Here is a 12,999-nt window from a genome sequence, read left to right as displayed (position 1 = left end):
TGGACTACTTTACTATTAATAGTGATATAAGTTATTTTTGATTTGTTTAAGGGTCCGTTTGATTATAGAAAACATTTTTCAGAAAAATTTTTCAGCCTTTTCCAGTGTTTGTTTGGCTGAAAATATTTTCCTCACATAAAATCAATTACAAACACGGGAAAAAGAAGCCTGAATTTTGGAAAATATCTTACCGTTTCTAATACGGTAAGACATTTTCAGGAAAATTAGACACCGATCTTCCTTTTCCCTTCCCCTTCCCCTTCCCTTTCCCCTATCCTTGACACCTGATCTTCTGCTTGCCATCAGCCAACACCGATTCTCAACACCAGACACCGGCGTTCATTAACCTTTTTCTATGTTTTAATTTCAAGAAATAATTGAGGAATCGAAAAATGGAGAAAGCGATGGAATTGGGAAAGAAAATGGAAGCACAGAAGAAAAGCAAAGTTTCAAAGATAGATCAATTTGTGGGTATAATTCACTTCACCACCTCTTGAGCACAAATCTCAAGCCTCAACTCTACCAGGTCTTTTCTTTTTCTTTTTTCCTGCTTTTTGGGTTGTAATTTATCTATCTTCACTTTGTTGATTTAATTGGGTATTTTTGTTTTTCTTAATCTGGCCATGCACTGGGCAAAAAATTCCAATCTTTCCTATTATTTTTCTTGCTTATATATATATATATATATATATATATATATATATATACATTGTAAAAGAAAATTTGATCATGAAAAAGAAAACCCCATTTCAAATGTCTATTATGAATTGATTGGTTATTGTCATTTTGGTCAGTTTTTGCCACTAAAATGATCATTGCAGTCGATCCTAGAATTTGTAAACAGTTTACCTCATTAACAAGTAACATATTTTGTAATCGATTGGTTATGTGCTTTTCCATTTCAAATCATTCCAGGCTTTCAAATTTTCTGCTAACAAAGAGTTGTTAAGAGAACCCCGGGTAAGGGTCGGTCTTATTCAGAACTCCATTGTTCTCCTAACCACTGCTCCCTTTTCAGACCAGAAAAAAGCTATATTTGAGAAATTGGGACCAGTAATTGATGCTGCTAGTGCTTCAGGAGTCAACATACTATGCTTGTAGGTATAGTCAATTTTATTGATCGATGCATAATATTCTAAACATGCAAATTAATGAGTCTATGAAGCAAGTTCAGGAAGCATGGATGATGCCATTTGCCTTCTGTACACGAGAAAAGAGGTGGTGTGAATTTGCGTAACTCATTAACGGGAATCTACACAATTTCTTCACGAATTTGCACTCAAGTATAACATGGTCATTATAAGCTCAATTCTTGAGAGGATATAAATCATGGAGAGACTCTCGGAATATTGTTGTTATAATTGGAAATCATGGCAACATAATAGGCAAGCAAGTAAAGGTAAATGCGAGTTTATCCGGGTTTGGGTTTATGTTTCTTGAATTTTATTGATTTTTCTTAATTGACTGCTTCGCGTAACCATATTCCTAGAGTTGGGGACTTCAATGAGAGCATGTATTAAATCAATAGATTTAAAATGGGGACTTCAATGGAGCCTGTTGCCTTTGTTGATTGCAATTGCTGATATTTCTAGTATATTGCTAGTTCATTTGCTTCATAGATATCAGATGGTTGTCTGCCTCTTTACCTGGTTGTATTAAATCAATAGATGTAAGTTGAAAATTTTGATTGTATGTATCATTCATTTTGATTTTACTATAAGTTCTATGAAATTCTTTTTTAGGCCATGAGTGATTTTTTCTTACCAGTTGCGTGAGCACATTTCACCATATGTCTAAGTAAAAAGCTGGGTTCTTCACTTGTATTTTTTCCTCTCTATTGGATGGCAGCCTATAGTATTGGGGCAATGCTTAATCTAGTAGTAGCTTTCAGAGAACATAGCTGATTGCATGCATATGGTTATGTATTTGTTGAATGCATACATATATACATATTTATGTCTGTAAAAGTGTGCATTGGGATAAATTTAATAGGAGTTAGCTTTGTGTTACAATGTAGATTGGTTGGCTAAGGAATTGGTTATACTTGAGAGTGGCTGAAATTTGATAATGATGCTATCTGTATTATTTGTAAGACAACAAAAAAATTTCTTTTATGCCGAGCATAATTTCATCAGGAGATCATTACAATTAGATTCACTACTAATTAGTAAATTTCGGAAGTAGTTTGCAATGCTTTTATATTTTAATAATTGAGTATTATTATATATTTAATTTGATTTATTTATTTATAAATAAATCATTACAATATATGTAAAAACAATTTAAAATATAAAAATTTATTACTATGTATATAAATTTATTAATATATGTAAAAACAACTTTTCTAGAAAATATTTTCAAGAAATCTGCCAAACAACAGGAAATATTTTACACAGATTCATCCAAACACCAGAAAATATTTTCAGTATATCATTTTCCAGAAAAGTAAATCATTTCCAGAAATCATTTTCCGGAAAACATTTTACTAGCAAACAAACAGACTTAAGTATTCGGAAATTTTTTAGTGTTTTCGGTTTGGACCCAAATCATTTTCGTTGCATGTTTTAGGGTCTCGAGGGTCATTTTTAGGGACATATTGATTGAACGTGAGCGAATTAATTTTAAAAGAAAATTTTTATGCTCCGAACTGGTAAGTTAAATCAGATAGCGCCTCGTGCTCGACTTCGGCAATGGTCTCGGGTAAGGGGTGTTACACTTCTTAACAAAAGTCAGGGAAAAGTATGTTTATCAGATGTATGTTGAACAAATGAAGAAAGAGTTGTTATATCTCAAACAGGGACAAATGCTAGTAATGGAATACATACGAGAATTAGTCAAACTTAGTCGTTATGTGAGAGACATGTTCCAAACTGAAAAATCTTTGTGCGAGAATTTTGAGTGGGGCTTGAGGGATGAAATTCACACCTTGGTGGCAGCATCAAAAGTTCAGAGTCTAGCAACCATGACAACCAAGGCTCAGAAGATGAAAATGGTTGTTCAAGAAAGAAGTAGAGGGCAAGATAGGGAATGATTGAAGCGTGGGATCTCTAGTCCACCACCCTTAACGAATTTTAAGAAGCTGAAAGATAGAAGCTTCTCTGCACCAATGAGAGATTTTCAGCCTATGAGTTTTCGACGAGAAGGGTAAACGACAAGCTACCTCAATAGCGAGTACAAACGGATCCAAGATGATAAGGGACCTTGTATACGAACACAGTGGAAAGAATCATAAGGGAAAATTTTGGAGACATGCGGGAGCTTGTTATGCATATGGATCATTGGATGATCAGCTTAGAGACTGTTCTTCAAAAGCTAAAGCAAACTCAGAACAATCTATACGTGAGGCTCAAAACACAAGCAGGAGGTGAGATCTAGAATAGCTGCGAAATCAAGATCAGTTCAGGGGGCTCCAAAGAAAAACTACACCAAGCCCAACTTAGAAGTGTCCACCAGAGTCTAAAACAAACTTATCTTGGATTTAGAAACTACTGAACCATTATTTTTTAATACTATTACAAAAATGGATAAATGTTTGAAGTGTTTTTCTAAATTTTTGAAAAACACTAACATATCATCAATGAATACTATTGTAAATCGGGAATATTGGTGAAAAAATAACACTCATTATTCTTTGGAATTCAGATGGAGAAATTGTTATATGATTGGATGATGAGTACAAGATGATGTTACATGGTTCAAATGCATATGAATTACTATTTGGAATATGAAAGTGTGTATACAGCTAAAGGGTTTGAAATGATACGAAAAAGGAAAATGGGTGTTTGATCAGTAATTAATATGATGGCTTGAGTTCCAGCATTTGTTACGAATTCTCTGAAGCTAGTGTTAGCAATCCTGATCAGAAGCTAGTGTTAGTAACCCGAATACATCAACTTGTATGAACAAATGGGTGTTGTGATCAGGGATTAATTCGATGATTTGAGGTCCAGCATTTGTTGTGGGTTCTCTGAAGCTAGTGTTAGAAACATCGAACTAAGCTGGTGTTAGCAACCCTAATCCAAAGCTAGTGTTAACACCCGATAATGTTAGCATATGTAATCAAATCAATTTTGTGCATCTGCGCTCAATCTGTTGTAATTCTCTAAGTGAAAATAGAAAATGAAAATGATGATTAAATGAAAAATGAAACGATTGAAATATATGATCATGTTATGTATTGTTATGCTACAAAATGAGCATGATTTGAATGTGACATAAATAAGAATTGAATTATATATGTTTATGAATTGAGTATGAATGGATGACACATTTTAGGCTATATTGAATTGTTGAACATGTATATGTGATTTGTTTTATAAGTGCTTGATGTGTAAGCAAACTAACCTAATGGTTGTTTTGTTGAAATGTACATGAAAGTTTAAGGATGTCAAAGGATGTCATGTTTTATTCCAATGAGTTTCAATAGCTTAAATTGTTGTAAATTTAAGGTAAGTTAGTTAATTTTCATATGGACATACTAAGCATTCAATATGCTTACTGATTTTCTCTCTTTTCCTTGTAGATCACCAATTTGTGGAACTCATCGATTGGATCAACCTAAAGCTCACACTATCCAACTTTCATTACAGTAGTATTTTAATCAATTCAGCTTGGTTATGTGTGGCGTGTACTTAGGATGGTTATAATACTTAAACATGTTAAATTGGTTTGGAACCTTAGTTGTTATAAACACATGTGATAGTTAGTAAATGATATGTATGCATAATCATAATCAGATGGTTTGTTGATAGTATGCTTTACAAATGAGTAAAGTCAATATGATTTGAATTGTGTTGGTAAAGTATTCGTTGATTGCCAATTTTAAGCATGGTAAGCTTTTATTGATGAATGGATAAGTTTGAAAGTGGAATGGGGATGGTATCATATGTTTATATAGTTGGTAAATGTATAGATTGAAATGCTATGTTTATGTATCTATTTGAAGTTTGATGAGTCGTGGATATTTGAAATGGTTAACCAAATAATTTGGATATGTATGATGGTTGATTCATGTAGGGTTGATGTGTGTTAAAAGTATCATTAAGATTGGTTTTCGTTTGAGTATGAAGTGGTACAAAATGTGATATTTCAAAACTTTAGTTAAGAAGTGTCGATACCTTTAACCATATCAGTACTTTACCAAATGAATGGTGTTTTAAAAATGGTAGAATGCTAAAATGGCATCGATACTAAGAAAAAGTATCGGTACCTAAAGAAAAGTATCGATACATTACCCTATGTATCGATACTTTTTAATTTTAACTTGATTATTATAATTCGAAACTAAAAAGCAGTATTGGTACTTAGCCTGAGCATCGATACTCATATCCAATCTTTGAAAAGTTTACAATTTGGTCCTTATTTATGATCGGATTAATTTAATAACATTCGTAAACTCGATTGAGTTTCGATTTTGTTTGTAAATCCTATTGTGCATGTAACTACAAAATTTATTGATGTTTAACTTGATTTAATTAATACGATTTATATGAATGATCTAATAATAGCTGTAGCATCCCGCAACTCGAGTCCAGCGATCGGACCGAGAGAGGGTGTTACGATTATTACTCCATTTATATTCATTATTAATTAAATTTTTAAAAATATATATTTTAAATATTTTAAACATAAAATATTTTCTTTTTGTTCTTTACAATTCTACTATCGATCATATTTTTAATTTTAAGAAATAAGTTATGAATTTTTAGTTTTTATTTTATTTTATAATTTCTACAATTTTCTTTTTTAGAATTATTGTTAGAACATTTTAAAATTATCAAATTAGATATTTTAGCAAAAGTTTAAGGGTCACATTAGGTATTAACTCTTGAGTTAACGTATCATATCATCATTTCGTTAAGGGCTAATGAAATTAATAGAAAAATGACCAAAATGTAACAAATTGATAACATGAGTGATTATAATATAATTTTTGGTAACTGGTTGGAAAAATGTAAATATAACCTTTGTATAGTCACAATTTGTATAATTTACCCTAAATTTTTCTTGTAAATTCAACTTCATATTAAGTTCTATTTGTTTTAAATGTTTTATAATTTTATTTTTTGGTAGAAATTATATTAAGCAAATAAAACTAAATTAATAATAAATGGAAAATAAGTCGTTTTAAATTATTTTCAATCTTTTGAAAATTGAAAGAAAACTGTATCTAAATAAATACTAGAGGTGTCCATAGGTTTTGTTTGTATATTATACCATCAATATTATACATATTTGTTTAAGATCGCCTGGCTCAAAATATAAATTTATAACTTCGCTTAACTCATCTCCGATGTGCCTCGCTCTATATTTTTAAAAAAATAAAATTAATTGGTGTGGAATTCACCAAAAATAAATTATTTTGCTTAAATAGTATTTAAATAGTAGTATAGGGAGTAAAGTCAATCCCATAGAGATTAGGATACCTAAACTTGTCTTTTAATTTAACCAGGTTGCAAGACAAGCAGTTGTCGTACCCACGATTTATGTTGACCTGTTCGGAAAATAAAGGAGAAATAAATAAAAATTGAAATTACAGTAAAATAAATAGAATAAAATAAGACTAAATAAGCCAAATTGACCATGCTCCAACTTCAGGTACGATTTAGGCTCCATTTTCGAACTGGTCTTGGCTAATGAATTTTCTACTCCAACGGATAAGTCAATTAGATTGATCAAGAATGACTCAAACCACCAGCCCTTCGTGTCTAAATTAACTATAGGAATACCCGACAACTAACCCTTACCGAACAAACAACCTTGAAACACATGTCCACGATTTAACTCTTCGATAGCCTTGTGAACTAGAAGGGTCCGATTCAAATTAACAGCTTAACTTTGTTGGTCACTTAAATTCAATTGCTATTTCGTTTGTCGGATCCAACCACTCAATTGGACATACCAATATGTTCCTCAATAGAACAAAGATGACAATCAATTTTATCAGTTCTTCCAAATGTATGCTGTGCAACACCAAATCAATGGATCCTTTTTGACATTATGTCAATACTACTTTATGATACGAAAATATCTATCTCCTTAATCAGAAAAATAATAAATACCAATATGAAAGTTTTTAAATATGAATTTCGAGTCTTATGATTTCAAATACCAAATCAAAATTGGCTTAAAATTAGATAAAACTATTTCATAAAATTAAAAAATAATCAAAGGGCTACATTTATTCAAATAAACAAAAATTGAACAAAATAATTTGGTGGTTGTTTTGGGCAAATCTGCGCCCTTTTCTCTAAACCTAAACTAACTATTTATATAGTATTAATAATAATATAATAATTAACTAAAGCCTCTCTATTATTATATAATATTAATATTAATCTAAGATTAATATATGTTTAAAAATACAAGTGTTAATAGATATAATAAAATAATTCTAAAATTTTTATTTTGTGCGTGAACATGAATTTTCGTGTCAAAATTTTTGCACAATCTTTACATCTGCTTATTTCTTCACACCATCGGATAATAGTAGTACCTACATAGAAAATTATCAATTAAGTACCAAAATAGGTAAAATTCATATTCAAAATTAATTAAAATAAAAATTATATCGGTTAAGCTTATTATAAAAATATATTATTTTTATTTAATATTTAATAATTTTATATTGTTATTAAAAGGTTAAAATAATTAATCATTACATTTTTAATATTTATATTATAGTATTAAATCATTTATTTTCATGAAACATATATAAGATTAAGAGACAAACAAAATTATTAGAAATAAGGTTAAGTGTGGTTATTACACAGAATATTTAAGTCAGTAAATTAATGAAACAGTAGAGGAGGGACGCATAACAAACATTTCATCTCAGCTATTATTAAAACTTGCACTAATTATTAATCAATTATCCACAGGACGCATTAAGTTAATGGAGTTCATACTTTTTAAATAAAATCAATTCTACCAGATTTCTTCAATCAACGGTCGGATTGACGCAGGCAAATCCAATGGTCATTAGAAAATAAAGAGATCAAAGAAAATAGACGTTGGAATGTAACGGCTACTTTCCTTTTAGTTTAAAATAAATAAAACTTCTTCAAGGAAAAAAGTCAAAACCCCTAAAAACCTGCAGTTTCGATCAGCTTCAATCTTCTTTCTTTCTTTCTTCTTCTTCCTCAGCCAAGAAAACGAAAGAAAAGAAATGGCTCCCACACCATCTTCTTCTTCGAAATTAAGCCAAACCCATATGAGAACACCCCAATCGAAGCAGCGTTTAAACTTCTCGTCAACACGAAACAACCCCCAACACCCAAACTCCATTGCAGCCAAAGAAAACCCACCAGGGGAACACCCAGTTGAAGTCATCGGCAGAATAAGAAACTATCCTGGTGACCAGAAAGACAAAAACCCCATCCCGTTTCTCCATATAAATCCTGACAACAACACTCTCCGTGTCCGGGCTGATATAGGGTACCGGGACTTTTCCCTGGATGGGGTTTCTTCTTCCGAGGAAGAAGATCTCGATGCTTTTTATAAGAAATTCATTGAGTCGAGGATCAATGGGGTGAAAATGGGGGCTAAGTGTACTGTTATGATGTATGGCCCAACTGGTTCAGGGAAGAGTCATACTATGTTTGGGTGTCCAAAGCAGCCTGGGATTGTTTATAGGTCATTGAAAGGTATATTGGGAGAACATGGAGAGGATGAGAATGGAGGGGAAAGATTGGGAGTTGGGACTTTTGTTCAAGTCACTGTTTTGGAGATCTATAATGAGGAAATTTATGATCTTTTGTCAACTAATGGAGGTGGAGGTGGCTTTGGATTTGGATGGCCCAAAGGTGGCAATGGATCTAAGGTAAGTGCAATTTTTGTATTTAAATTATTGTGGGTATTGATGATCTAATTCACTTTTTCAATGCATTCATAATAGTTTGAGTTGATATTTACATTGTTTCTCATGTTCTTTATATACATTACGAAGGGCTTTTCCCACATTAGTTAGCCAGCCTCATTTTAATTGAAAATTGAATGATTTGAATGTGCTAATGCAAATTGTTAAGCTTGCTGCTAATTTATCAATGTCAGGTGCTAATTTCACTCTCATGGCTTAATTAACTAAGTTTTTAAACAATTCACTTTTAGATGATATGAGCCAAACTTAATAGCAATAAAATAAGAGTTAATAACACAGTAGGTTTAGTTTTTGTAAAAAATGGCATTTTAGGTAATTCCTAGTGTAGTTGTATCTACTTACCACTGTTATTAATGTTGTCATTAATCTTTATCCTATGTTGCTTACTCTTCGTTTTTTCTGGAAATACCCTTGATCGTGATATATTATGAGGATATTATCTCCAAAGATCCTCTAGTTACACGAAAAATCATAGAAAAATTTGACCATACCGTATCCAACACTCTCACCGATATCAAGTAACAACTTCTTCAATGTTTCTGTATTTGCAGGCGAAACTAGAAGTAATGGGAAAGAAGGTTAAGAATGCAAATTTCATATCTGGGAATGAAGCTGGAAAGATTTCAAAAGAGATTCAGAAAGTAGAGAAGAGACGAATTGTGAAAAGCACTCTCTGCAATGAAAGGAGTTCTCGAAGTCACTGCATGGTATGACCTTTTGTATCTTTAATTCTAAATCACCTTGTCTCAATTCTTGTTGCTTATGAAAAAAAAAAAAGTTAACATTTTTTTTTCAATTTTCATAGATAATCCTTGATGTTCCTACTGTTGGAGGAAGATTAATGCTTGTGGACATGGCAGGTTCCGAAAATATCGATCAAGCAGGTCAAGTTGGATTTGAAGCAAAAATGCAGGTAAAAGTCTATGTTGCTCATTTTGTACTTGATTATTCATTACAACGTAATATCCATGATTTCTTAGTTATTTTGTTGTTTACTTTGAATGGAATGAAAACTGCAGACAGCAAAGATAAACCAGGGAAACATAGCACTGAAGAGAGTTGTTGAATCCATTGCAAATGGAGATTCTCATGTGCCCTTCAGAGATAGTAAGTTGACAATGTTGCTACAGGTAAGTTCAAGTTGCCTTTTGTTGTCATTCATGGACACAAAGTCCTTTTAAATGTTTGTCTCATGGACTTCATTGTAATCTCAGGACTCTTTTGAGGATGATCAATCAAAGATTTTAATGATACTTTGTGCAAGTCCAGATCCTAAGGAGATACACAAGACAGTTTGCACCCTTGAATATGGAGCAAAAGCAAAATGTATCGTCCGCGGTCCACATACACCGACCAAGGACAAAAACGAAGATTCATCATCTGCTGCTCTTTTAGGATCCAGGCTAGCAGCAATGGATCAGTTTATTCATAAACTACAGATGGAGAACAAGCTCAGAGAAAAAGAGAGAAATGAGGCACATAAAGAGCTCTTAAAGAAAAAAGAAGAAGCGGCGGCGCTAAGAGCACTTGTGGAAGGGAAGGGTACTTCTGGGGCAACTGAAGAAGAAATCAATGCAAAGGTAAATGAGCAGGCACTGATATTAAAACTTGAGTTGGAGAAGAAACTAGACAAATGCAGGCGGATGGCTGAAGAGTTGGTTGAAATGGAAAGGAGAAGAATGGAAGAAAGGATACTGCAACAGCAGGAAGAAGTCGAGATGCTAAGAAGGCGGTTGCAGGAAATCGAGTTTGAGTTATGCTGTTCGAGGGATGGAAGAAATGCTGTGGAGAATGAGGCAAAGGAGTTGGATAGTGGAAGCAGCAACTTTGCTAAAAGGTTAATTGGGATATATGGTGATGAGATCCCAGGGATGGTTAAGTCAATGGACCTTGACATGGGTGATCCAGAACCAGTTATGCATGACAGTAGTGGTATTCATCCTGATGGTTTTGCTCCACAATTCGGTCCTAAAACAGGTCTGAGCACTGTATATGAGGAAGAAGAAATCGAAGAAGACGAGGAACAAAAAGAGAATGAGGAAGATGAAGTAGTGGAGAAATTGATAATAGAGGAAAAGAGGGTGTGCTCAAGTGAGATAGTTAATGATTTGAGGCCTAAACAGTCGGATTCCGATACAGCCTCTTCGAGACTATTAAGAATTCAGAACATCTTTACACTCTGTGGGAACCAAAGAGAGCTTACTCAACAAATCAGCACTGAAACACCTACCAAACCAATGGCTGAAACCATTGATCATTATTGGTCCGAAGTGAAAAGTTTGGACAAGGAAAACTCACCACCTGGTTTAATAGCAGCATGCTTGAATAAGAAAGAAACCCCCTACAATGACTTCGCAGATGCCCAGATTGAAGTCTATGTAAAATGGGAAGCATCCAAGGAAATTCCTGGAAAGTTTATCACAACATTAAAGGTTGTAAAAGATGCAACACTTGCTGATCTGAGGAAGTTGATTGAGATCTATCTTGCTGCAGATAATCAAGCTTTCACTTTTCTATTGCTTGGGCCGGTAGGTTCTTATTGAAACTCAAATCCATAAACTATCTTTGAACTTCTTATGTACTTATATGCTTACTTCGGCATGTGCAGGATCTGACCGAGGCACCGGTGAAGAAAGAGAATGAAGGCACTGTCAAGGCTAGCAAGCTTCCACTCTGCAGCAACAGTTATATGGCATGCTTGAGGCCAGCAAAGTGTATGCAGGTAACAAATCATCTCCCTTTGAGTACACTACCATTGACTCCCATGGAAAACAAGCTTCCACTCACCCCCAACAATTCGATTCTTGCATCAAGGTGATGAGTTATCGACTCACACTCAGTGAGTCCCACTTCCTACTAGGATGGATTTTAGGTCGTATTTGTTCAGATGAAGAAGTGTTGAATGAAAATGCAGCCATGAGTATATTATTCATATGTATTCTTACCTGGTACCTTTGAGTAACAAATCATCTCCCTTTGAGCACACTACCATTGACTCCCATGGAAAACAAGCTTCCACTCACCCCCAACAATTCGATTCTTGCATCAAGGTGATGAGTTATCGACTCACACTCAGTGAGTCCCACTTCCTACTAGGATGGATGTTAGGTCGTATTTGTTCAGATGAAGAAGTGTTGAATGAAAATGCAGCCATGAGTCTATTATTCATATGTATTCTTACCTGGTACCTTTGATTATGGATTGCCCTTCCTCAATTGCCTTCCATTATGAATATTGAGAAACATTCTTAAGACATGGGATGGGAAAACACTCCAACTGACAACTGTTTATGTCTGTTTTATGGTTCATGGTCGGGTTTCGGGGTTGGTCCTTCCATCAATGTCTGTCTCCAAGACTCGAGCATGCATTCTCTCTTTGAGAGTGCAAAACCACTGCATCTAACACTTGTTGGTTTCCCTTAACCTTGTTGTATGCATAAATATATAATATGAATAGTACGGAGTCAGGAATGTTTATGAAGCCTGCAATAAAAGAGGAGAGAATTTTTTTTTCTTGTTTCCATTACACTAATGTATGTTAGGTTACCTAACAGTTATAATTTTGGATAATTTTACATTTTAGCTTTTTTTTTTAATTCTTAACATTACCAATGAGGCTTTGGTTCAGTTGGCAAAGGTAGAGGTCATGAGTTTTGAGTACTAAGTTCAAGACCTACTAGGTGGAGTTAGATGTGTAAGTCTCTGACTTCCATTACCTGCGGTTACTATATGTAAGTTTTAGTCTAATTTATTGATAATTTAATAATTTGACTCTACTTTATAATTACTATAATAATTTAATATTTATGATCTTTTGAATAAGTAACAAATTTTAATTTCATAATTCCAGTTTAATGATGTAATTGGATAAAATTATAACCTAAAATTAATACGACCTAAAAAGTAAGCTTCCTAGCACATTTTAGAACCATGTTTATATGTATTTAAATCATTTAAATAAATTAAGTCAATTATGCTAATTTAAATCATTTAAATAATTTTAGAATCATGTTTATATGTATTTAAATCATTTAAATAAATTAAGTCAATTATGCTAATTTGGCTAAAAGAAAATCAATTATGCTAACCTGTCGAAATATGATTTTCTTTTTTAAAAAGACT

The 12,999-nt window shown here is 33.0% G+C and overlaps 1 protein-coding gene across 2 annotated transcripts; it reads left to right on the top strand.

Moving 5' to 3' along the window:
• Positions 1-8,089: 8,089 nt before the first annotated feature.
• Positions 8,090-12,473, top strand: LOC105777855 (kinesin-like protein KIN-10A). Of its 2 annotated transcripts, XM_052622962.1 has the most exons (7): positions 8,090-8,821; positions 9,430-9,585; positions 9,684-9,791; positions 9,898-10,008; positions 10,093-11,406; positions 11,487-11,600; positions 11,693-12,473. In XM_052622962.1, the coding sequence occupies exons 1-7, from the start codon at positions 8,168-8,170 to the stop codon at positions 11,834-11,836; spliced, it is 2,601 nt and encodes an 866-aa protein (XP_052478922.1). In that variant the 5' UTR covers positions 8,090-8,167; the 3' UTR covers positions 11,837-12,473. The 2 variants fall into 2 exon arrangements, with proteins under 2 accessions (XP_052478922.1, XP_012456804.1); XM_012601350.2 differs by having other exon boundaries at positions 11,487-11,835.
• The last annotated feature ends 526 nt before the right edge of the window (positions 12,474-12,999 follow it).

This window comes from Gossypium raimondii, chromosome 10 (assembly GCF_025698545.1).
Source record: "Gossypium raimondii isolate GPD5lz chromosome 10, ASM2569854v1, whole genome shotgun sequence".
NCBI lineage: Eukaryota > Viridiplantae > Streptophyta > Magnoliopsida > Malvales > Malvaceae > Gossypium > Gossypium raimondii.
Note: the sequence above shows the minus strand (reverse complement) of the source record. Positions and strands in the feature narration are given on the sequence as shown.

Excerpts from the sequence above, each read along its gene's own strand:
- LOC105777855 (XM_052622962.1), top strand. The coding sequence starts at position 8,168 with ATGGCTCCCACACCATCTTCTTCTTCGAAATTAAGCCAAACCCATATG. Across the intron at positions 9,586-9,683 it reads GTTCTCGAAGTCACTGCATG|ATAATCCTTGATGTTCCTAC; the intron begins GTATGACCTTTT and ends CAATTTTCATAG. Across the intron at positions 10,009-10,092 it reads AGTTGACAATGTTGCTACAG|GACTCTTTTGAGGATGATCA; the intron begins GTAAGTTCAAGT and ends TTGTAATCTCAG.